This window comes from Cavia porcellus, unplaced genomic scaffold, assembly GCF_034190915.1.
Source record: "Cavia porcellus strain 051 isolate PalLab524CR breed Dunkin Hartley unplaced genomic scaffold, mCavPor4.1 scaffold_26, whole genome shotgun sequence".
NCBI classification, from domain to species: Eukaryota; Metazoa; Chordata; class Mammalia; order Rodentia; family Caviidae; genus Cavia; species Cavia porcellus.
This window is the reverse complement of record NW_026947509.1, coordinates 6,317,754-6,342,663: the sequence shown is the minus strand read 5'-3', so window position 1 is coordinate 6,342,663 and position 24,910 is coordinate 6,317,754. Positions and strand designations below refer to the sequence as shown.

The 24,910-nt window shown below is 48.5% G+C and overlaps 1 protein-coding gene across 6 annotated transcripts in view; it reads left to right on the top strand.

Annotated features, from left to right (window-relative positions):
- The window catches only part of Mark1 (microtubule affinity regulating kinase 1), a 117,617-nt gene that overhangs the window by 39,674 nt on the left and 53,033 nt on the right, over nt 1-24,910 (top strand). Inside the window, exon 1 of one of the 6 annotated variants that reach the window (XM_063236686.1) lies at nt 8,332-8,481. The exons of 4 other annotated variants lie outside the window; for them this stretch is intronic. In XM_063236686.1, the coding sequence (XP_063092756.1) occupies nt 8,347-8,481 (135 nt within the window). In that variant the 5' untranslated portion in view covers nt 8,332-8,346. Of the gene's footprint in view, nt 1-8,331; nt 8,482-9,201; nt 9,247-24,910 lie in introns of those variants that run through there. One more of the 6 variants, XM_013157613.3, reaches the window with a different exon arrangement.

The window sequence follows — 24,910 nt, the reverse complement described above, 5'->3', positions numbered from 1 at the left end:
TACCACAGGCTTTGCTCTTTACTACAGGCCTCACGTCCGCCAAGTAAGGCGACCGGGCTCGGGGCTGCGGCTCCCAACATCTCCCCCTTTTTTATTTTTTTTTTATAAATGTGCGCATCGTAGCCCTTTCTGGACTGGGTGCAGAGGCTTATGCCCTATGCGTAGGCCCACCGTAGGTCCTTGGCTTAGACCCTGGTCGGCCGTCCCATGGTCTGCCAAGGCCCTGAGGCCCTCGTCCTTTTTCTAGGGCCAGGCACAAACTGGACGGAACCTGGATGCACACAAGCTTGCACTCATTTCCTCTCCGTAAAGAAATCCCCTCGGAGAGAAATTTAGACCTGGGCAGCATCTAACAGTCCAGCGGCTTACGTGCAGGATGGGGTAGGGCCTGGCTTAGGTTGAGTCGCACCGGGGGAGTACGCTCTTACCCGTCATTGACTCTCCTACCCAGCTATGTCATAATTTTTTAGAGGAGGAGTGTGGGAAGCTCACCGCCCCTAGACTCGGTCGTAGGCTAGGCGAGCGAGCCATGCATATGCCTGAGGATCTTCTTGTCCATTTCGGGCTACCGCTATTTCTATTCATCTTGTTGGTTGGTCTGTGATGGATCTCCGGTAGGGCAGGTCTGATCTTCAGTCGAGGGCTTTGTCGCCCGTGTCAGTCTCTCCGGTATCCACAGTGGTTCTCGTCCCGATTCCTGTGGGAAAACACAAACCGCGCCTCGGTTCCAGCTGACCACTGGATCCGGGCCCATCCATTGTCCTGTCAGGACATCTTTCCACTTCACCCACCCTTTATGGTTGGGGGAAGGGTTGCAGTGCTCCACAGCTGGGGAGCGATTATCATTATTTAAATTTAAAAAATTGTGTGTGAATAGTGCCATGGATAATCGTGCCTTTGGGGCCAGGCCTTGGCCTACTCCCCCTTTTTGTTTTTTATTTTTTATTTTTTATTTTTATTTTTTTCGTTTTTTTTTTTTTTTTTATTGGTACCAGGGATCGAACTGGCGATTGCCTGCTTACAAGGCAGGCGCTTATGCCGCTAAGCTAAATTCCCAGCTCCCATTTCCTCGACCGGCGTTTTTCTCAGCCTGCTCGGCAGAGAACTCTGTGTACCAGGCTCGCCAATCCAGGTAACTGCCCGAGGGCAGACACGCCTTTGCCAGCTGAATCCAGTCTGCGGGGGTGAGGGGCCCAGAAGACAGATTCTCCAGCATGGCAATGGTGTAAGGCGCAGTCGGCCCAAAGGTTGTAACTGCATTTTTAAGTTCTCTAATCTGCTTTATCTCAAAAGGCTCCCATACATTGCGTCCCTGGCCCATAGCTACTTGTACAGGAAATATCCCGTAGGGGCCACTATCTATCCCAGGTGGTGGATGTACCTCATGAGACAAGCGTCCCCCCTGTCAAAGCCGCCTGTAAAAATACCGACCCGCCGGCGGCGGAGCATAAGACAGCGGCCGTGATTGGGCGGAAAATGGGGGCCCGTGCATCACTTCCTGTTCTGGCGAAAGGGGAGGGAGCTCCCAGGCGGCCGCCTCGTGGCGAGGGATCACCTCCCTCTCGCGCCGGGGAGCGCTCAGGAGCTCTCTACTCCTCCGCAGACCAGGTTGAGCAGAGCGCAATTCGCGGGGCAACGCTGGAAAAGAACCCTGCGACTCCTTATCGAGCGACTTGGGCTCCTGACAGCTGGTCTCTTTGGCCTCCTTGCCATTCAACTTTCCCTCGTCCTCGGAGTCAGACGACTCCGAGGCTAGAGCCCCGTCCTCCTCCTTAGCATCTTTGTTCCCCTTGACGGACCCCTCTCGGGAGCTCCCTGACTGGGCCTGCTCAGATACCCTGCGTACTTTTGTAAGCTCTTGAGAGCTTTCTCCACAACCACCCTCGCTCTTAGTGTTGCTACCTAGCATGTTTCCCATCTTTTAATATGTTACTCACTGCGTGAGGCCCAAGGAATCCGCCACTTACGCGTGAGCCTGAGGGGAGTCTAAAAGCCCTGTAGGTGCGCGCCACCCAGAGCCCAGGCTTATCCCCAACTCACCTGTCTCGCAGCTCTGTACTGGAGCGTTGTCCGCTGTCACGTCTCGGGGGTGATCAGTCCCCGTACGGGCCACCAAATGTCGATGTCCGCTCCCGGCCGGCAGGAAGGACACACGACAAAGTCTGGCAGTGGACAACCTTTTCTTTTATTTTCCTTCTCCGTACAGCCTGCCCTGGGATCGCTCCCAGCCGAAGCCTCCTCTGGTCCGCTCCCCGCGGCTCCTTCCGGGCTTCGCTCCGAAGCCTCTACCGGTCCGCTCTCCGCGGCTCCTTCTGGGCTTCTACTTCCGGGCTTCTTCTTCCCCCCCAGGGGTGGCACCGGTATATATACGGGTACAGTGTCCAATCATGTTAAAGTAAGCAAGGCAAGCTGATTGGCTAACATCATCAGTTGCCAGGCAGACTATATTGTTGAGCGGGTTGCTTACGCGGTAAGCAGGAAACTAACGTGCTCGATGGGAGGGGTAATCTACCACAGGCTTTGCTCTTTACTACAGGCCTCACGTCCGCCAAGTAAGGCGACCGGGCTCGGGGCTGCGGCTCCCAACATGGGGGCCCAGGGCAGAATGTTTTGGATTATATCTACAGTGTTTCCCAAGACTCATGCACTGAGAGGTGGGGCCCTTGGGAGGCGATTGGATCATCAGGGCAATGTACTCACCAAGGGTGTTGTCCACTAGTTGGTTCAGCAGCACCGCAAGTGTGTTGTTGGAGGTTGGGCCTGGTTAGAGGTGGTTACTGGGCTGTGACTGGGAAAGCTTCTGCCTCCCTCCCAGGCTCCTCCCTTCTTTCTCTGCTTCCTGGCTGCTGTGTGAGCTGCTCTTCTCCACCGTGGATTTGCGCTATGGTGGAGCCAGCCAGCTGTGGACTGGAACCGTGAGCCAGGTTAACTTGCCCTCTGTTAAGTCCCAGGAGTCCTCGATAAGTGCTGTGTCTCAGCAATGAGAAAGACTGAAATGGATGCACACTGCCAAGTTTGGCATTATGGCATCATGGCTTTGCATTTGGGTCTGTTTCTTCAACAGAGTTCTATAGAAATTTAGTCACATGGAATTCTGAGGAGGTTTTGTTTCTCATTACTTTGCCATTCATGGGTCACAATTACAGTGCGTTTCCATTCTAAAAAGTTCAGCCTTCCAGAATAAACCCAGAAATAAATGGAAAACTTCTTTTTTATTTATCCTAGTCTATGAATTATTGCTTATATGTAAAGGTAAAATAAAGGAGAGTTAGTAGTTGCAAATAATCAGAGTGCAAATCATCAGTCATCCATCTGAAAAAAATTCACATACTAGAAAAAGTGAATCTAAAAAAGGAAAATAAATGCAACGATGTTGGAAATTATGACAGATAACATAATCAGTGAAAATTATGCATAATTTAAAAGTTTCTAATGCAGCTATGAAGTTTTGTGCAGTTCTTTAATACATCTGTGAGACAGAATTGACATGCTTCAAAATGTGCAGGAATCGGAACAGTTCTTGGTGATTTTGACCAAGCGTCTGGTACTGGCTGCGTCCTGACTGTACATGGGTCGTCCCCAAATCCAGTCAGCCTTCCTTTGCTCTGATCTGCTGCTGCTGTCTCAGCTCATCTTGCTGTAATTCCTCTCTGATCCCTGTGGACCCTCTAGGATGCAGGTCATACTTCTCTTTATCTCTTAGCTTTATTTTTGTCTTCTTTTCCTTAACTGTTTAGATTTTATCCATCCTCTCAGTAACTTGCCACTAATTTATCTTGCTACTTTCTCTGTTGGTTGGCACCTGTTTAACAGCCTCCCGTCCAGCATGAAATCCTGTGCTGTATCTGTTTTCTCAGTGACTGGTCTCTGGGGACGCAAAGGAACTACTACAGTTGAGCAGATCAGAGCCACACTAAATTCCTGGTCACCAAGCCCAGCTAGGCTGTCGCACTGTCTCTCAGCCTCCTGAGGCTTCTTGGGTAATCTCACTGTTTGTCTCTCTGCAAAGATCATTTCAAGTGTTCTCTATTTCCTGCAGACTTCTGTGGCCCATCCTTAGCTCAAGCAGGTGACCTTTCCACTGTCACAGAGGGAAAGCCAGAGTCATCAGGTTGGAACTGCCTCTGCTTCCCATAGTAAATGCAGTCACCTTATAGTCCGGCCTTGATTTCTCCTCCTCCCTGCTGGTCGCAGCAAGAGAGGGGAGGTCTTCTTCCAGCCTCAGGGCGGTCTCTCAGCAGGCTCTGCATCCCGCCACTCCCCACCTCCCAGGGAGCCACCGTTCCTTTTCAGTCTCTATCCCATCCACCCTTCTCTCTCTCCACCCTTAGCTGTTAACTCATTCTCTCTCATTTTAAAACAAGCAGACAGACAGAGACCACCCTCACCCTCATGCCTGTCTCACCATCCCCGTTCTGCTGCTGCTGCTTCAAAGCCAGGCAAGTCCAGGGCTCCCCCACCCACTGCAGCGTGACGCTTCCGCTTACATTTTTAAGATAATTCCAGTCATGTAAAAGAAATGAGACAGAGCTCTAGATCATAGGGAGAGAAAAAGGAAACAAGAACTAAGGAAAAGAGAAGAATAGGTAAAGTGAAACAAAAATGCAGCAGTAAGTCGGAACGCAGCAGTCATTAGAGTTCAGGTAACAGGTTACACTCGCTTTTTACTCCCGTACCTGCCTTCTCGTGTGCTGCATGAAATCCGGGTCTGTGATCATCCCCATGACATAGACCCATCGCAAAATGTGAATAAAAGTGGGAGAGAAATATTAGAGAAATATTTTTAGCCAAATCAAAATGAGAACATTAGTATTAATAAGAAAATATTATTTACAGCAATAGGCATGAACTGGGTGGCAGGGGACAGCTCGTCCTGAGAAACCCGCTCTCCTTCCAGATTTACCAGGGGATTGCTGGAGCCACCCATGGCCTTTGCTGCCCCACCCAGCGTATAAGTGTAACTGAAGGAAAAGTGACCAGGGGTTCAGGGTGTCCTTGTTAGGCCTGGTGGGCGGGCTAGTCTGGCTCCTTCTTCCTGGGTCCAGGAACTCCCCTGGGGCTCAGCCTGGGGCTGTGCTCCTGGCTACAACTTACGGTGATGAAAGGGAAACTCGGCAGAGGAAAGACAGAGGAGAGCAGGGGCAAGGTCCCTGAGTCCTCTCCCAGGGCCCTCTCAGGAGCCGCCAGGACCCTGACAGCTGCCGGCACTCCTGAGCCGGGCTCCCACTCAGGCCAGACGTCCCCACACGGAGAGGAGGGGCAGGCATTCACGTAGACCCCAGGCCCTTCGGGCAGCTCAGCCACAGTGAGCAACTTACAGTTAGGGAAGGCTGGATCAGTGTAGCAAAGTGCCGGGTAAATTTCCATGTGCTGACCTGGGCCAGGCTTGAGCAGCGTTTAGGGACAGAGCTGTTCTGAACGGATCTCTTACTGAAGACAGGCATTGGCAGCCAGTTGGCAGCGTTTCTGTTGGTGTGTGCTCATAGTGCACAGTGATCACATACATGCCTCTCAGTAACTTCCCGTTTTGTTCACCGCCTTCTCTTCGCCGAAGCCCTCCCTGCATCTCGTGGGCCCTTATGTATTTTGTTCGTCTGTAGTACCTGATGATCGTGTTCCTTGTAGGAACCTGGTGCATACAGGATTCATGATTCTCTCCTTTTAAAAGTCTCATTTCTCCACCTCCCTCCCTTCTTCCACCTCTGGTTCTCTTCTCATATGCGAAAAACTCACTTTACTCTTTCCTATTGTCTGTCTGTATTTTTCACTTTACTGACATTTTGCATTTCTCATGTAAGAGAAAACGTGTATCTGATTTATTTCATTCAGTATTTCATTTCCTACAAATGGCTCAAGTTTGTTGTCCTTGTAGTCCATTGTATACAGGGGTCACATTTTCTTTTCCGCTCATCTGTTGATGGGCATGTAGGCTGCTTCCAAGGCGTGGCTAGGCATGGGTCACTGCAGTATGTCTCTAATTCTGTCAGGAAGACACCTAGAAGGGGGTAGTGAGCTGAATGGATTTTCTGATTTTAGTTTTTTGAGACATCTCCACACGGATTGCAGTAGTGGCTGTACCAGTTTCCACGCTCACCAGCAGTGAGCCCCCTCTGCCCCCAGCCGGCCACATTGCCAGCATTTGTTATTTGATTTCTTGATGACAGCCATTCTTTCTGGAGTGAGATGGCATCTTGGTATTGTTTTAATTTGCATTCCTCAAATGGACAGTGATGTTGAACATTATTTCATGTACTTATTCAACTGAAAAATATCTTTTTCAACTGAAAAATATCTATTCATTTCAGGTGCCCATTTTTTAAACTTGAAGGATATAATTTTTTAGAGTTCTTTGTATTCCAAATATTAGTCCTTTGTCTAAAGTTAGCTGGCAAAATTTTTTCCCATTCTGGAGGCTGTGTCTTCCCTCTTTTGGAGGTTTCCTTTCTTGTGCGTAAGCGTTTTAATTTGATGTGACCCCATTTGCAGATTTTGGTATTATTTCTTGTACAACTGGGATTCTGTTCAGAAAGTCCTTGCCTGTGTCTATGGTTCCAAGAGTTTTTCTATTTTGTATTCTAGCATATTCAGTATTTCTGTTTTAAAATTTAAGTTTTTGATCCACTTTGATTTTAGTTTAGTGTATCGTAAAAACTGTGGGTTCAGGTTCAGTCTTCAGCGTGCAGATAGCCAGTGTTCCCAGCACTATTTGTTAAAGAGGCTTCTGTCTGGCAAAAGTATTTCACCCTCTTGTCTGAGATAAAAGTAGTTGACTGTGCTTGAATTTGATTCTGAATTCTCTGTTCTAGTCCATCGACCCACATGTCCATTTGTGTTCGTTTGTTTGTTTGGGGGGGATTTTTTCCAATACCATAATGTTTTAATCAGTGCAGCTTTGCAGTATAACTTAAGTCTGGAATTGCAAGTTTTCCTACCTTGCCTTTGTTGTAAAATTCTAGATCTTTTCTACTTCCACATGAAGTTTAGGATTGTTTTCTCTTGTTCTGTGAGGAATGTTGTTGGTATTTTAATTGTATTAAATCTGTATGGCAGTTTTAAAAATGTGGCCACTAATAGCAGTCATTATGTGATCTTGGCAGTAGCGAGCAAATAAGCTACGTCCAAGACAACTGGGATATTAATACAGCGCAGGAGCCGGTTATGTACCACCTCTAAACACAGAGAAGAAATCCACAGCTATAAACACTCAGGACAGCCAAGGTGCTCCCTATGGGTAATGCGTCCTCAGTGTGGCAGCTGTGGTTTTTTTTTGGTCTTTTTCGTTTTTTTTTTATCGGTACCAGGGATCAAACTCATGACTGCCTGCTTGCAAGGCAGGCGCTTATGCCGCTGAGCTAAATCCCCAGCCGGCAGCTGTGTTTCTGTTAATGTAGAGAAGAACTGAAATGTAGTTTGTGGAGATAACTAACTAGTTAAAGATAGACAAAGCTTTGTGGTTATATTGTTAAAGATATAGGGGGTTGGGAACAGGGAATGCAAGCAGAATTTGAAAACTGAACTATAGACTGTGAGAAAGAGGAAAGAGAAATGGGACAGGGACAAGGGATTCCCTTAGGGAGCTGAAGGGTATGTAGGGTAAAGATAACAGAAAAATAATGAAATAGAAGCTCACAGTAAAAAGGAAGAAAAAAATTATTTGGAGAACAAAATAACAGAAACAATGAAAGGACAGAAATTAAAAGGAAGAAGAGAGACCACAGAAGAAATACAAATTTTAAAAGGAAGAAAAAGAGCTTAGAAAGAAAAAAAAAAAAAAAGCAAGGAAAAAGGACAAAAGAAAATTCTCCAAAGCCCAGCAAACCAGTGAACAAGGAGGAAAAAAATAAATAAAAACTAAAACGTTAAAGAAAATTTTCTGTGATTTCATACGTGTACTTTCTGATAGAACCCCATGTTTTCTTGTGGGATCCACAGTGTTGGGGTCTCGCGACCTCAGTTTTCTCGAGACCCTGTGCCATTCCCAGGCTGCACTGGCCTCCAAGTCAGGGCGCGTCCCTGTGTCCCTGCGTCCGGGCTCCGGCCAGCAGATAAGGAGGCAGCCAGGCCCAGATCCGAGCTGCATGCAGGCGCCGGCAGCAGCAGGGTGAGGGCTGCGATGCCTCAGTGCAGAGCTCAGGCTGGGGCCAGGCTGTGCGTGGTGGCCTCTGGCCATGGGGCGGACCCTGTGTCCTTTATAGCCGGCTCGGACCCGCAGGCCCCTCTCCCCTGCCGGCTCCCTGACCGCTGCTGTCCTCTGTGGCTGACTCTCCCCACTCTCTGTGGGCTGGGAGCCCTGAGAAGACAGAAAGGAAGCCATCCGGGATCTGGACCGAGTCCCGGGGTTCCAGAATGGCTCCCTGGCCCAGGCGGACCACAGGGGTGTGGCAGAGGCCTGCGCGGGGATCTTTCACCAGCTGCTTCCTGTGGACCGGCAGCTGCGGGAGCAGAAGCCCTGGCTGTCTCTGCAGATCTCACCCACCGCCGGTGCGTCCTGCTTCTCCCCTGGGCTGGAGTCCCCGGGGGTCCTGTCCTGCACACCGTGAGCTAGAGCTGGGGACAGTGTCCCGGCTGCTCGATCCTTTCTCCGTCTGTGGCCTCACACTTCAGCTTCTCCACAGCCTTTAAATTTCCTGACGGTCCTTCCCGGTTCCTGGGGATTCGGGCTCATTCATTTCCTCTGTCTCTGTCTCTGTCTCTTGTGTCTGCCTCCACCTCCATCCCTCTCCACCCTGTGTCTCTGTCTCCCTCTCTCTGTCTCTGCTTCTTCCCTCTTGCTCTCTCTCCCTCTCTTTCTCCATTTCTCTCCTCTCTTTTGTCTCTCTTTTGGCTGCATCTCTGTCACTCTGTCACTCTGTGTCTGTCTCTGCCTCTATTCCTTTCCTGTCTGTCTTCCTCTCTGTCTCTCTCTGCCGCCTTCTTTTTCTCTGTCTACACCTGTGTCTCTCCCTGTGTCTCGGTCTTTCTCCTACTTTGTTTCTTGCTCTCCCTTCCTCTCCTCTCATCCTCCATTCCTCTCTGTCTGTCTGTCTGTCTGTCTGTCTCTCTCCCTTTCTCCCTTCTCCACCTCTCTCTTCCTCACATTGTTATTTCTCAGCATCTGGATTCTAAATCTGAGAGGCTGGGTCACTGGCACCCCTCCGATCACCAGTCCCTCCCGAGTGTCGACTCTTACACAGGGCACTGCGGTGACCCTGGCTGGCTTTGTCACCCTGTGTGCGAATGTCTGTCTTCAGCCCAAGTTTCCTGGAGGTGAGCACTTTCGCTTGTTCTGGGCAGTGATGACACAGAATGGCTATGAATCGGGGTTCCTGCTGGCAGTGCATCAAATGAATTTCCAAAATCGACACTAAAATGTTGGATATTGTCGCACTTTCTAACTTTATGCCTGGTAGGACAGAAAATACTAGCATTTTCCTGATTGTGAGGGAGGGTTGGGACATTCGAAAGCCTGCGCCTCTCCCCATTCTTCAGGGGGCGCCTGAGGAGGGTGCAGCCAGCGCTGGGCTTTGCGTTGGTTTCTGCCGTGGCTCTGGGCTCTGCGCGTCCCCAGCAGACGCTGACGCCTTCTGTGCGGCCAGTGTTTGCACCTTTCTGATCCAGCAGAGCAGAAGCAGTTTCTCCTCGTGTTTTTTCAGTTTGTGTGGCTTTTTACACGTCTAAGTTTATTCATTCACCCTCTCTTTCTGTGATTCATCTATTCATGGCTTTTGTCTGTTTTCCTAGAGGGTCCCCCTAATGTTTACTGTCAGTCTTCCTGTGTAGAGATCGCTTCTAAACAACATCTTAAGATTTATTTTGGAAATGCGTAACTCTTAAACTGTGAATGTAGTCCTTTATGTTTATTTCTGCTGTGTTATTTTGTGATTTCCATTTATCTCCTATGCCTTTTTTATTCTTGAGCCTGCTCAGTAATTTTTTGCCTTTTGTTATTTTCATTGATTCTCCTTGTTTGCGTTTTTTCCTTCTATTAATTTGGAGCTTGTGTGTTCAATTTCTGTATTTTTATTGGTGACCCTTAAGTTTTAGTGTGCATTTTGAACTGTAAGTCTGAAGGTAACTGTTTGTTGTTCCCTCAAATATTTATTGAGTACTTCTTTTGTCACACATTTCTAGGCTTTGGGAACAACCTCCGAGAGAAATCTCCCAAAATGAGTACCAAAAACACTAATGAGACAAACAATAGCAGAGATGTATGTTAGCTGATTTTTAAGTAAGATTTCTGGAGAGTTGCTTACAGTTGTTTAGATGCCATTGGTCAGAGCTCGGTCAGAACTTTAATCAGAACACGGGGGACCCAGCGCAGGAGTCGGGGGGCAGCAGGTCACAGGATGGGGCTTTTGCTATGGAGTTCTTTTAGATCTGGAGAAAACTAAGTGAACCATTATTCACACCAGGAGGAAATTTAAAGAATTAAAAGTTTACTTTTGGCCGGGCATGGTGGCGCACTCCTTTAATCCCAGCGCTCAGGAGGCCTAAGGCAGGTGCATCATTGCAAGTTCGAGACTATGAAGTGAGCTCAAGGCCAGCCTGAACTGCATAGAAAGACCCTGTCTCAAAAAGACCAAGAAAAAAAAAACAAAAGTATATTTTTACCGTATGGTCCAGCAATTCCATGGCTTAATATTTAGCCAAGACAAATGAAAATGTATGTTCACACAAACATAAAAATATGTTTCCTCGGAAACATATGTGTGAAAACATATGTGTGCCTCGGAAAATATGTGTCCTCAGAACTGCTGTGGAATTTTAATTCATGATGGTAAACCGCTGGGGGACAAATTCTGCTGTCTCCACATGGTGGAATAGTACTCAGTGGCGCAGAGGAGTGAACTAACAGTGCTAGAGGTACAGTCATCCTGCTAGGTGGAAGAAGCCAGTTATGAAGTGCTGTCTTTGGGGTCGTCTATGCTTACATCCCAGGAGAGGCGAAATGATCCTGATAAGCAGGTCCATGAGACAGGCAGGGACAGCAAAGGGACACAGAACCCCTGGGGTGCAGCGTTTTACATCTTAATCGTGGTTCTTCTGCCTGAGTATGTTGCCGCCTTTCATCTGGCTGTGTATTTAAATTTGTTGGTTTCCATTGGGTGGTAGTTATGCACCATGAAACTGATGAAAGTACTTTCGCTAGAAGCCTCATAATGTGCTGCGTGGCCACGCATTTGAAAGTCCTAGAATGTGCACTGAGCACTTTTTCTTTTATCTTTTTGAGACAGGGTCTCGCTCTGCAGTTCGAGCTGGCCTTGAACTCACTTTGTAGCCCAGACTGGTCTTGAACTTGCACTGATCCTCCTGCCTCCCAAGTGCTGGGATTACTGGCATGTACCACCATGACCGGCTTTCAGAGTGCTTTTGAACTGGAAGCTTGATTGTATCACATTAGGAGAATGAGAGAAGAAAAGAAACGAAGGTGGCAGCAGTGGCACTGGGAGGTTTTAAGTCTACAGAAAAGGAAGTGCTGCCCTGAAGGAACAAGGCAGGGGTGGCCAGGGGCGGGCTGCCCTCTTCTCAGTAACCACCCGCCTTCCTGCCGCGGCGAGTTTTCACACAGGACACTGCTCTCGCTGGTGACCGCCACACCACGTAAACCGCAGGTCCAATGATGGGACGTGGAGGCTCGTGTCAAGTGACCTGTCCATGGGACCTGACCCCCGTGCTCCTGTCCGGGGCACGCCTGTGGCATCTGCTGTTTTGGGGTCCCAGTGGTCTCACACCCTCGTTGCTGTTGCTGCCTTTCCCCGTTTTGCTTTCTACCTGCTCAGCCTTTATGCCGAGAGTGGGTCTCGTAGAGCTGGTGTGCTGTGCGGACTTTTAGTAAAAATCCATTTCCCTCTGGTTTGAATTTGTCTACCTCCACTAAACATCATTTTTGATGGCTTTGTAGTTGAAGTTTTGCTCTTTTGATTTTCTTTTGTCCGCTTGTTGTCTCTGTTGTTTTTTCTCTGCTTCCTTTTTTGTCTGCTCTGGAGCAAATCGAATGTTTTCTGAGTGTCCGAGTCTGATTCCTCTCTTGGCTCCCTGCTTCTACCTTTGCATTCTTCCCAGAGCCCTGGAGGTGACCCAAGGCCTCCGTGTCTCCTTACAGTCTCTTGTGATTCCCGACCTTGTTTTCACACACACTTGTTTATGGCACTGTACCTGTTACAGGGGTCAGGTGTCTTTTAGAGGCCGAGAGCCAGCCCTGCTCGCCCACAGGCGCTCCTCCTAGAGCCTGGATTCCTTTGCACAGATGCAATTTACCCTTTGGGCACCTCTTTATTGTCTCTGAGAGAGCATGTCCACGGGCAACAGATTCTTTAAGGTCTTGTTCATCTAAACCTGTCACCATCTGCCTTGTTGAATGCTGCTTTCTCTGGGTAAACAATTTTTGGGTTGCACTTGTTATTTCAGATTTCAGACTCGGCCCGGGGTGCTGCGCAGTCCCCAGAGGACCCTGTGACTCCCGCAGGTGACGGCCACTCCTTGGACGTGTTTGCTGGCCATTCTCTTGCTCACACTCAGGCTCAGGAGGACCTGTGGTTGATTCAGAAGGTTTACTGTCCCCTGACTGCTTTCCTGCCAAGATTGTCTCTCACTTCCCCAGCACTTGCTTAAATAAGCGGCAGCTCCACCCTCAGACTCCTTTAGCCGGTTACATTGTTGGTGTCTTCCACATCTGTCTGCTGCGAAGTGGACTGGGGTTTGTCCCCAGAAGGGAACTGGAGCGTCACCTGTTGACCTGTCCCTTCTTATACCCTCCCCTCCCCTGCAGTTTTGTCTGTCCTTTGTGGCTCTTCTGGGCCTTCCACAAGCGTCTGTAATACCGTGTCTAGGGAGTATGTTCTGCCTGGTGGCAGCCTTAGTCAGATCAAGTGATTTGTCTGTGAGTAGAAGTGAAACTTCCCTGCTTGCTACAAAAGTGACTTTGGGAAATGAGTATTCACAGCTCACCAGGACCGCATGGGTGCTGGTAGGCTTTGACTGGGGAGCACCCGGTGTGCAGAAGTGGCACGTAGCCATGCTCTGGGGACTGTGTGGTACTGTTAGGGCCGACGCCGCAGGGAAAGAGACCCCAAGGACTCAACTCTTGGTGAGGGAAAAAAGTTTATTTCCATGCGCATGGGGTCCCTCAGGCAAACGTGTGCGGAGGGGCCCCGAGGGGAATCTGTGCAGGGTTTTTAAAGGTATAAGCAGGAGGCAAGCAAGTTTACAGAAGCAAATCGCATTGGTTAATTTTGAACGGCGCAGGACTTGGCTAACGCTGATTTGAGGGTCTGGGGCTGAGTAACCATGGAGACCGAGGGTCTTGGGTTGACCTTAGAGTGCCAGGTGCCCCCTGGTCCTGTTTATGCAGTACATTCTTTTGCTTATCTCTATCTTTACAGAGAACAGAACATCTAGTGGTTAATGACTAGCAGAGACATTCCTTTCTGCCCTGCTCTGATTATCTCCTGGGAAAGGTTTAGGGAGTGAAACATTCCTTATAGCTCTGTTCTATAGCTCGGGGGGGGGGGTTACATTACAAACGGGGAGTCGATTCTCTCATTCCCCCCTTTTTCTTGTGGATGACTTTTAATCTTAAAGGTCCTGTATGGGTAAGGGATCATATTGTTGACGTAGCACCATAACTTTTATTTGAGAAATCTGGGCCCTCACAAACCGGGTTACTCGGTTAATGAGGCAAGGGGCTATAGCCATGACTATAATGAATCCGGCCAGGGGTCCCAATAAAGGGAGGATATAGGGCAGAATTGATTCCCGGAAAGAGAACATTTTGGTTTTACTTGAAGGGGGCTCTCATATAAAGATCTTTAACAATAGGTTTTTTTTGTTTACAGGGGGACCAAAGCCGCCGTGTAAGGTCGGCATCAATGTTATCAAAACAAGCAAGCTAAAACAGTTTATAACCAGCATAATCTATGTTTTAGTCAATTTTTAACTTTAAGGGTTACCAGTCTGTTGTGTAGTCCACTGAGTATGTCCCTCGTTGTTTGCTGTTTTTAGTGGCTTTACATGAGTGCAGTGAATCCGTGCAGTTTTTCTTGCTATCTTGATGGCAGTGAGGGTACTGAGCACCACGGTGAAAGGTCCTTCTCAGCGGGGTTTAAGGGAGTCACGGTGGTGACATCGAACCAAGACTGGAGTCCCTGGGGCCTTGAGAGGCGTCTCTGAAGGCAGGTCCAGGTGTTTTTGTCTAAACAGCTGGTGGATCCAGGCCAACACAGGTTGGAGTGTCTGTAGGGACTTAAGATCTCGATTAGTAATTTTAGCTAATTTGTCTTCTGACAATCTTGGAACCAATGGCGGGGGCCTCCCAAACATGGCTTTAAAGGGGGAAATTTTGGAAACATATGGGGTATATCTAGCTCTTAACAGTGTAAAGGGAAGAAGGCTCATCCAATTATCGCCAGTTTTTGAAAACAGCTTAGCTAAAATGTCCTTGAGACTTTGGTTTATACGTTCTACTTGCCTTGAGCTTTGTGGCTGATAGGCACAGTGGAGTTTTAATTAATCTTTAATGCCTGGGCTAACTTTTGGGTGACTCGGGCTATGAAAGCCAGGCCATTATCGGACCCCATTGATAGTGGGAGGCCAAATTAAGGTATGATCTCATGTGATAGCCTTTTAATTACCACTAAGGCTGACTCAGACTTAGTAGGGAAAGCCTCTACCCAGCCAGTAAAAATGTTTATTAATACCAAGAGATAGCAGTGTCCCTGTAAATTAAGTTTTACCATGTCCATGAAGTCTATTTCCCAATGTTCTCCTGGAACAATTTCTTGATGTTGGGTGGTCTCCAACGCAGAGCTCTCGGCTGAGTTGACTAACAAGCACTGTGGGCATCTGGAGCTCGAAGAGGTGGTCAGTTTGTAGAGTTTTGGAATAAAATACTGAGTTCTGAACAATTCTGCAAGGTGAAACAGCTCCCACCCTAGTGCCTCCAGTAACAGTACTTGTTTATCAGGTAACTGGTATCAGCTCCTTGGGGTGGGAGACTTTATTCCAAGTTGAGATGCCAACTGTAGGTCTTTTTTTGTGTAGACTGGTTCTGACAAGGTCAGAGGACTAGTATTAGAGCAGTTACTTTTTTTGGTTGACCCCTCTGATGTGGTTGCTATTTTTTATCTCTGGTTGGGTGAGCCTTGTAAGGAATAGCAATCCATTGAGGCAGCCAGACAGCTGCCAGCAAATCTAGAATCTGTGGAGCATTTTTAGATGGCTTCCACGTATATGTACAGTAGCAAAGGGATATCTTCAGTAAAAAATGTTTACCCTCTTTTCCGTGGCTAGTTTTAGCCTCTCAGTCAAAGCAACAAGCTACGCCTTTTGGGCAGAAGTGCCAGGCTTTACCCGCTTAACCCAGAGTACCTCCTTTTCGGTGGTCACTGCTGTCTCGGCCATTTGTTTGCCGTTTTGGATGAGGCTGCTTTCATCGAACAGTTGTCGGCATTTCCCAAAAGCTGGTCAGTAAGATCAGCCTGTAGGTTCTGCTGCAGTTCGAGGATGTCAGCGCACTCGTGGAGAGAGGTGTCCTTTGTTCCTCCGGATCATCATCAGGCATAAGGGTGGCTGGGTTTAAAGCTGAAGAAGTCTTGAATATCATTGACTGTGGGTCTAGAAGCAGGGCTTGACAGTAGAATTCTGGCATTTGAGAGCCTTTTTTTAGGAGGGGTTTTGATAAGAGTCTCTAAACTGTGAGAGGTTACCACAGAAATCACTTGCCCAAAGCATGTTTCTTCGCTTTTTTAAGTAACATTGTCACAGTAGCTAGTATTTTAAGGCAGGGAGGCCATACTCCTGTTACTGAATCAAGTCTTTTGGAGAGGTAGGCTATAGGCCTCTTTTAAGGGCCAATGTCCTGAGTTAGGACTCCTTTGGCAATGTCTCTGAGTTTATCTATGAACAAGGTGAAAGGCTTGGTAACGTCAGGGAGTCCCAGGGCTGTGGCCTCTGTCAAGGCCCGCTTGAGCTGCTGGAAGGCCTGTTTACATTTATCAGTCCAGTTCAGCAAATTTTGAGTTTCTCCCTTATGGGAGTCATATAGAGGCAAGCTTTTCAGTAAAATTTAGCCTACAGTATCCAACTGTCTCCAGAAAGTCTTGTCTGTTTTTTAAAAGTCTTCTCTCGTAGAGCAATTTTAACATCTTGGCTATCTTTTTGTAAATTTTTTAGTTTTCAAAGACCTTTTTGTGCTATCTCTATTAACTGGCTGAGGGGCATTTTCTTAAACCTCTTAAACCTTTGCAATTTTTGTCTAACATGTGGGGCCCACTGAGTTACAAAGAGAACAACTGGCAATATTGGGAAACCTTCTTACCTCTGGATGTCCAGTCAGGGTGGCACAAAAGGAGAACATGGTTTTGGCATTCCGGATCAGAGAGCCGGCTTCATCTGGATGGCACACTGCTTCTTGTCCAAGGGTGTCACGTGACAGGCCATCATTTTACTAAAATTATATTCTTAACAAAAAGGGCTTTTTTACAGGTAACAAAATTGTGCTGCATAATCTCCCAGATGTTCACAGCACATGTAAGAACTTGTATCTTATTTTTAGTATCACCTATAATCTCATTTTAATGAAAACATTTTGCAGCAAAGTACAATCTTATGTATACTTTTACCAAAACTGATCTAATACTGTCAAATTCTGAACACATTTACTTCTTGTCAAACCTGTTATTTGTAGTACTATAAACCAAGACAAATAAAATTTACATCCTCTTGAGCCTTCTACAACTTACAATAATACCTCTCAAACTAAGCTTTAATCTTTTTTCACATTCTGGCATAGCCAGACACCTTTACTTGAAGACCACTCTCTTTGTCCCTCTTTTTACTATTACCAGTCAATTACCTTTTCTCTCACTTTTCAGACAACATCAAAACTCTCAACAAAACCCTTGAAGTCACCTTTTAGTAGTCCAAAACATACTTATTTACCACATAAAAATGTTGTATTTTAAAAACAAAACTATAGCCTTTTAACTGGCTCAAATAGAGTACCGCCTGGTTTTTACTTGGCAAAGTTGACATGACTCTTAACAACCATAGATATACATATATATGTGTACATATTTACATTTTCACCAGAGAGAAAAAATACTCCTTTTAAAAGGCATGCCGAGGTTGAAAGCAATCAATTGAAGTCTTACATATTAAACAAGGTGCCACAACATTAAAGACACAAACAAAGGGAGCTTCTTGCACAGTTTGGTGAGCTAAAGGAAGTAATTGAATCTAATAAGCCATATGGATCCTGCAACAGAAATGGGCAACAAGCTCCTAAGTTAGTAACAAGTTTAAACAGGCAACCAAGGAGAGGGCGGAGGAAGGAAGGGTTTTACCCACGGTGGGGGCTTCTCTTTGAGGTCCTGCCATACCAAGATGTAGGTGACCCAGTCGGGGTGGCTCTCTCGTCCAGGACGGAAGATGATGTTTTTAACTGCTAAGATGAGGGGAAGGTGGAAAGTCCCCTCCGGTGGCCAATCCACGGAGAATGTGGGCCACTCAGACGAGCAGAAAGTCTGCCATTTACTTTTTTTAACCTGAAAGGAGAGATTGTGAGCCCTCTCTCGAACCTCCGACCAATGGTCGAGGGTGAGGGACAATGGGGACGATGTCATTTGTCCCATGGTGTTCTGAAGACAAAGAGTGGTTAGCGTACGCGCGACACAACAAATAACCGTTCACAACAGTCACAACACACAGGACAAACAGGCCGGCCACCTCACTCTCACGCATTAGTTTCACACCAAACGAGTCACCTTAGGGGGTGCCTCCAGATTGGCCCGGACGGACCACAGATTGGGAATGAAATTCCCCAGATTGGCCCAGACGGACCACAGATTGGGAATGAAATTCCCCAGATTGGCCCAGACGGACCACAGATTGGGAATGAAATTCCCCAGATTGGCCCAGACGGACCACAGATTGGGAATGAAATTCCCCGAACGAGTCACCTCAGAGGGTGTCTCCGAATTGGCCCTGACGGACCACAGATTGGGCCCCAAACCGATAGGAAAATCCTATCGCAGACGGTGAGCCACGGAAAACCGTGTGGGGCGTCCCCCGGTCACCAGAGAACAGAGAACAGATAACAAAAACAGGTAACAAAAATTGCCCCTAGACCGGAGCCGTTTGGCTCGGGGCGTAAAATACCGGTAGATTGATCCTCAGAGTAAAAATAAGAAGCGACCGGTCGTACTCACCCACCGCAGAGCCGTTGAGGTCACCTTCTGTGAGACGTGCTATCTCGCTGGGGCCTCCAAGATGTTAGGGCCGACGCCGCAGGGAAAGAGACCCCAAGGACTCAACTCTTGGTGAGGGAAAAAAGTTTATTTCCATGCACATGGGGTCCCTCAGGCAAACGTGTGCGGAGGGGCCCCGAGGGGAATCTGTGCAGGGTTTTTAAAGGTACAAGCAGGAGGCAAGCAAGTTTACAGAAGCAAATCGCATTGGTTAATTTTGAACGGCGCAGGACTTGGCTAACGCTGATTTGAGGGTCTGGGGCTGAGTAACCATGGAGACCGAGGGTCTTGGGTTGACCTTAGAGTGCCAGGTGCCCCCTGGTCCTGTTTATGCAGTGCATTCTTTTGCTTATCTCTATCTTTACAGAGAACAGAACATCTAGTGGTTAATGACTAGCAGAGACATTCCTTTCTGCCCTGCTCTGATTATCTCCTGGGAAAGGTTTAGGGAGTGAAACATTCCTTATAGCTCTGTTCTATAGCTCGGGGGGGGGGTTACATTACAAACGGGGAGTCGATTCTCTCAGTACCAGCCTGTGGGCCTCACACTGAGAGACCACATTTCACACAAGCATTTGAACCGCCAGTCCCAAGCAGCTTGTTGGCGGTCAGGAACTATCACAATGTACTTCTGAGGCCAGAGTCCCTGCCTCACGTGTGGTGGGCAGGCACTCCTTCCTGAGCTGTGCCCAGCCTGCACTGTCCTTTGGAAGCTGATGCTGCTTGCTGTTGTTGGTGTCCGGCACTGTCAGAGGGCAGTGAGCCATGTCCCCCATGGTTGGCCCTTGGAAATGGCTTGCTTTCTTACGTTCTTCAGGGCAATATTGCCTTCTCAGGGTGGCCAGCATCGTCTCACTTTGAGAAACAGTGGGCTTCCTTGTCCCCTGGGAGACGTGGCGTCCTCCTTCAGCAGGAAGCTGCTTGCAGGCCACATTTCCTCCCCGGCCTCGCCCTGACCACTGCCTCAGTGCCAGCACTGGCCCTGTGGCGTCAGGTCACCCCTCCCCTCCCAGCCACCTCTGTCCCATGGGGTACAAGGGCGCTTGGTCTTCCACAGCTTGGCATCCCTCTCCTATTTGCCTGCCGTTTTCTCAGTCCTCTGAGAGGACTGTGCCAAGCACACGGCAGGTCAGAGTGAATTCATGCCAATGGAACGAGACCAAGCGACCACACACACACACACACACACACACGCACATGTGTGTGCAGCAGCACAGTTCTCCACAGCTGTGTATTAGAAGCAGCCTCTGTTCACTGACAGACAAACGGATAAAGGAAATGTGTTTCTATCCTATGGAGCACTACTCGGCCATAAAGAAAGACAGACTTTAGTCACTTGTAGGAAAATGGCGGCAGCTTGAAATGGTATTGCCAAGGACGTAAGTCAGATGCACAACTTAAACGTCGCATGGTTCCTCTTCTATGAGAAACTCAGAGTATAAATAAGGAGCAAAATTAAAGACAGATCATAGGGAGTAGGGAGCTAGATCTTTCTCAGTGGGGAAGGGATTCAAGAGACGAGGGTGGGCAGGGGAAGGAAAATCAGTAAAGGCATGTGGTGGACAGGTGCCACCTCTCCCAAGGAATGGGATGCCATGTCCTGCTAACAAATAAAGCCAGTGGGGCCGCATGCTTTGGGGCGGTGTCTGGGGAAAGCCTCCTCTGTCATGGTTGCTATGCTGTGTTAACTTGAGGTGTTTAGGAGTTTAACTAAGTGATCCAGCAGGGGCCCAGGGTCCTTCCTTTGTAAATATCCTCATCCTGTGCAAGAGGAGGGCACAGAAGTAGTGTGAGCGCTACACGTGCCCTGGAGTGGGGCTGAGGGGGCCTGTGTACAGTATAAGGGAGGACAAGAGGCTTGCTCTCCCGTCTTCGCTCTGGCTGCTTTTGCTGGCTGCTGCCTTGAAGTGTTGCCCCTGTGCCCCACCAGTCTGCCTTGGAACCAGCTGGTTATGGACTGAAACCTCCACAAAGAGTAAGGGAATAAACCTTCCCTTTCTTTATTTTGGGTGTCAGGTGTTTTGTCCCAGCAGTGAGAGAAAAGTATCCAAGACAGTGCCTTCGAGAAGCCTTGCTGTGAGTGGGGAGGAGGCCATCTCTGTGGCTGGTTCTGGCCTTGGGAAGATGGGGCAGGTGGCCCTTTCCTGTCTGGCTTGGCAACAGTTGATGGGCAGTGAAAATAATACAAAGACTTGAGCCATAGCCACGCTGGTGAGGCATCGCGGAGTAAAGTGCTCCTTGTCTAGCAAACCTGAGTGCGACCTGTCCCTGGGGCAGTTGAGTTAAACTGGGGATAGTTTACAGCGTTTCTCTTTGACCTGAATGCAGGCGTAGAGCTGTGGGAGCTCAGGTCCTGGCTGCTTGTGTGTTTTTCTTTGATTTTATGAACTTTTAGGAAGCCTTAGTTGCCCCACGCCTTTAGTCCTCAGGCTACTTTCTGACTTTAAAAACACATTCTGGATAGGTCAGCTGCTGAACGAGCTTCAGCTGAAATAAAACACTGAGTACAGCTTTCTTTTTTCTTGGATCAGCAGGACAGTTCATCCTGTTTCTTACAGAACAGGACCACCATTTCCGTTCCCACCGAGTTCTAGCTCCGTGGCCAGCTCTCCTTCCAGTGCGGTATCAATAAAAGAGATGCCAGTCTGTGTCTACGGCTGCTTTAGCTGTGTTTCCAGAGAGTCTTTCTGGGGCATGTGCTCTTCTTACGCGTAGGTAGGTTACAGGTGACCAGATCACAATCCCAGTGGCTGCAGCCCCAGCTAACAGCCACTGTCTTTCACGTCCCTGGCTCTGATGTTGGATCTGAGCTGTCCCATTGAAAACCTGCTCGAGCGCGTGCTGGAAGATTGCTGTCAGGTGCAGGGCCAGGCTCAGCCCTGGGAAGATCCCAGGCCAGAAGAATGGGTCAGGTGGCACACCAATCCTGAACTCCAGGGCTGAGGTCTCCGTGCATCACGCCCCGGGCTCCTACCCTTTGCACGCCTTGGCCTCCCACCTCAGTACTGTTTAGCATTGGTAGCAGCCGTAGCAGCAGCGCAGCCGTAGGTCCAGTGGTTTGGGGGTTGTTTTGGGGGTCACCTTTGTCCTCATCGCACAAGGACATGGAGATATAATCTCCACACCCAACAGAACTCGCCCAAGGTCCACGCAGGCGTGAGGAGCCTCGCCTCGTGCTGAGCTGGACATGGACCGGTTTTGGATTTGGAGAGTTACGATGATTCTCCGGACAGTGACTGTACTGGAATCCATGTAGTTTTTGTACATGAATAACGAGTAGATATAGGTTGTTGTATACAAAAAGTAAGACATCCCTGAAAATGAACCCTGTTTGTCTTTTGGAACAAAAATCAATCCAAGACCTGCTCTTATCTGGAGGGAATGCAGCAGACAGTGAGCTGGAGACGTGGCTTGTCTTTAACAGGCTGCTTGCTCCATTATGTGTTGTTAATGCCGTATTCGTGAATTCACTTCTCAGTTTTTGCCTGTCTGCTAGCAAGGATGCACTTTCTGTGGTCTCTTAGGTGTGGCTAGCGTGGCCAGATACGCAGGGGTTTTCAGTGGTGCCTTGGTTCACAGGCACTTTTGTTTGTGAACAGTTTGGTTGGCAAACAGAACTATATAGCAGATTTTGGTTCTGTTCTCAAACTCTGCTGCAGGTGAGAAACAGGACCACCACCGTCCTTTCCAGAATCACAGAATTACTTCGGTCATGAGCCCAGGTACCACTGCTTCTCTGTAACTGGAGTGGGTTTGAGTGCCAGTAGTATAAATTTATAGGTTTATTTTGGACAGTTGTGTCTGTAATATGTAAGCCTTGGAAATAGACACCCAGCCAATTTAACACCTGCTTCTGCACTCTCCTCAAGAATGTAGCAAGTGCGTGGTATGGCAGCGTCTGTCAGGTGTCCGCCCCTTCTGTGTAGTGTGGGACACAGTCCAGCACCTCCGCTCCACCCACTGTCCCAGCATCTGGCTTTATTTAACTTTTAGGCTTTATTGTAAAGTCTAAGTATGTTATTTTGGCAGCTTGCACATTGTTATCTTTTCTTCACTAGAAAATAACTTTCATCCCCAGAATTTCTTTCACTTGCTTACAAACTTAAAACTTTTTTTCGTTTTGTGCTTGAGATGATCTGATTTGTTTCTGTTGCTTGCAGACGGGAATTCTGACCGACAGAGAAACAGGAGCCAGCAGTGGTTGTAAGCAGCACATGCAGGGGAAATGGGCTGTGATTCCGCCCTCGAGGTGGTTTTGCTGTTGTGTGTTTCTTGATTGCATGAGCAGTTTCAGTTAACTAACACTCACATAGTACATGTGGTGTACTGTTCAGCCTCTGTGCATCAGTGGCTTTGTGAGTGGAAGTGCTGAGATCGGCTTCATTAGTAGCCTGTGTTACAGATAAGCAAACAGTCACATAAAGGCTGAGATGCCAAAGGCCGCATAGCTAGTTGGGATTACAGGCAGGAGGCGGTACTGGGGAGCCTCAGGCTGTAACTGTCGGGCAGCCACGCTAGAGAGCTACCAGCCTGGCCTGTGATATGGGTGCCACAACTCAACTCGGACTCAGGGCAGACGCCCATGCAGAGAGAACCAGGACACTGCAGGGTGGAGAGAGCGGCTGGAAAAAACAGCAGGATTTCAGTCTGTTACTCTCAGCTAGAGCTGGAAACTGAACTCAGAAGAGATGCTGTAATTAAGCCAACATAGCTTCTGTTTCTAACGGCCTCTGGGCTGCAGGCCTTCTAAATTGAAGTCACTGTGGAGTCTAGCAGGAACTACTGAACACACGCTCTGCTGGGCCTCCTGTCTGAGGACTGAGCTGGTCAGGCAGGGAGGCCCCGCTCACCCACACTGCCCGGAGGCTTCCCTCCACGCAGTCTCTATATTTAAGGTTGCACAGGTGTAATTTGTTTGAAATTTTTCTTTTGATGAATGTCTTGCAACCTGAACTATAAAATTTAAAATACTGTCCATTCCGATGGGGAGGTACCCCGGGCCTGTGGAGCCAGAGCCCCATCGCTGCCCTGGTTACTTTTTATTCTGAGACAGGATCTTACTAAATCACTGAGTTTCCCAGGCCAGGCTCGAACTCCCCGAGTGCCAGGGTTACAGTGTATACTGCCATGTCCAGCTCTGATTTGCAATTTCTGTGTGCTATAACGATAGGAATTAGAGAAGACAATCTTGTTTAATGGTGAGAATTAGAGCTTTTAAGAATAAAAGTCAAGCAGAAGCAATTTAGTGCTATATCCCATAATTCAACACATTACTCCTGCGTTAGACCGGCAATGTCTGTGGAGCCCGGGACGTGTATACCCCAGACTTTCAGCTGACCCCTCTAATAGCCATACTTGGAGCTGCGGATGAAGACAGTCAAGGGCTCCGCGCCTGTGCTGCGCACCCAGGCTCAGGGTCCCGTCGGTGACTGGCTCTCTGCCTTCTCTTTCTGTCCCGCAGCTCTGCTCTAGTTGAGTACGGCTGGTCAGAATGCCCATCATTCATAGCAGCTTCCTGGGCTCCCCCTTGTGTGTATCTTAGTTTTAAAATGCTGGGGAGAGAGGCAAGGGTGTAGCTCAGTGGCAGAATGCTTGCCGCTGTGCTCTGGGCCCTGGGTTCCATCCCCAGTGCCACAAAATCAATGACAGTGACAGGGTTGTGCCCCAGCGGCCGTCGCTGGCACCGACAGCCACCACGTGTTGCTCTGCAGAGCCAGTGTGTCACCCTTGAAGCTGCTGGCTTGGGCCAGGCCAGGCTGGCTCCATTCTGTCCCTGTCACTCATGTCCCCTTCTAGTGTCATCCTGGATTAGCTCTTCCCGTGGTCACAGCAAGCTCGTGTTTTCAAGGTCAGGTCGTATTTACTTGTGTCTTAAGCCTTGTTGTTTTTGATTTGACTCAGTAGAAGTTCCCAGGGAGGATACTGCTTGCATCTCTTGGGGACGTGTTCCTGTTTTTCTCTGGCTTCCTTTATCCTCACTGAGGTCAGAAGCTTGGCGAGTCCTGCTGTCTCTTGTTGCTGGTTCACTGCTTCTTCCGAGCAGCCCAGCCTTTGCGTCGAAGGACTCCTGAGCAGCAAGTGAGTGTGCTGGCCCTGCGTGTCCTGCTTTTCTTGTTTAAGGACTGTCTGACAGCATAGCATCATCTTCTTTGGAGACACTGAAAAGTTCTCGGATTCTTCTAGTTCTTTGGGGCCCCAGTTGGAGGTCAAACCAAGAATATCCTTTTCTGTCTGTCTGTCTGTCTCTTTTATAATAACCGGTTTGAGCACACTCAAGTTGGCATCCACAATGCAACCTCAGACAGAACTGTGCTTTTCTCTCCCCAGTTCTCCTTGGTCTGTGACCTAAATGCCCCTAATAGAGACACTTGGCTGTGAGTCAGACTCTGTGTGTGCCATGGGGAAAGCTTCGGACCCAGAACCCTTCCCGTCTTTGTGCATGGTGTGAGTGGCACAGTCTGTGGTCATTCACTGTTGGTAGAAAGCTCCGCGTTCAGTCTCATCCTCAAGCGAGTTTCCGGCAGCCAGTGGTTAGGAAGCAGACGTTCTGCTTCCTCTTGAAGCTGCTGATTGCCTTCCAGGTGACAAGAAAAAGAAGCCCAACTTCTGCTTAGCCCAAGTCACATGACACTTTTTGGTTCTAGCATGACTCTAAGAGAGCAGTGGGAACAGAGCAGGCCTCCTGA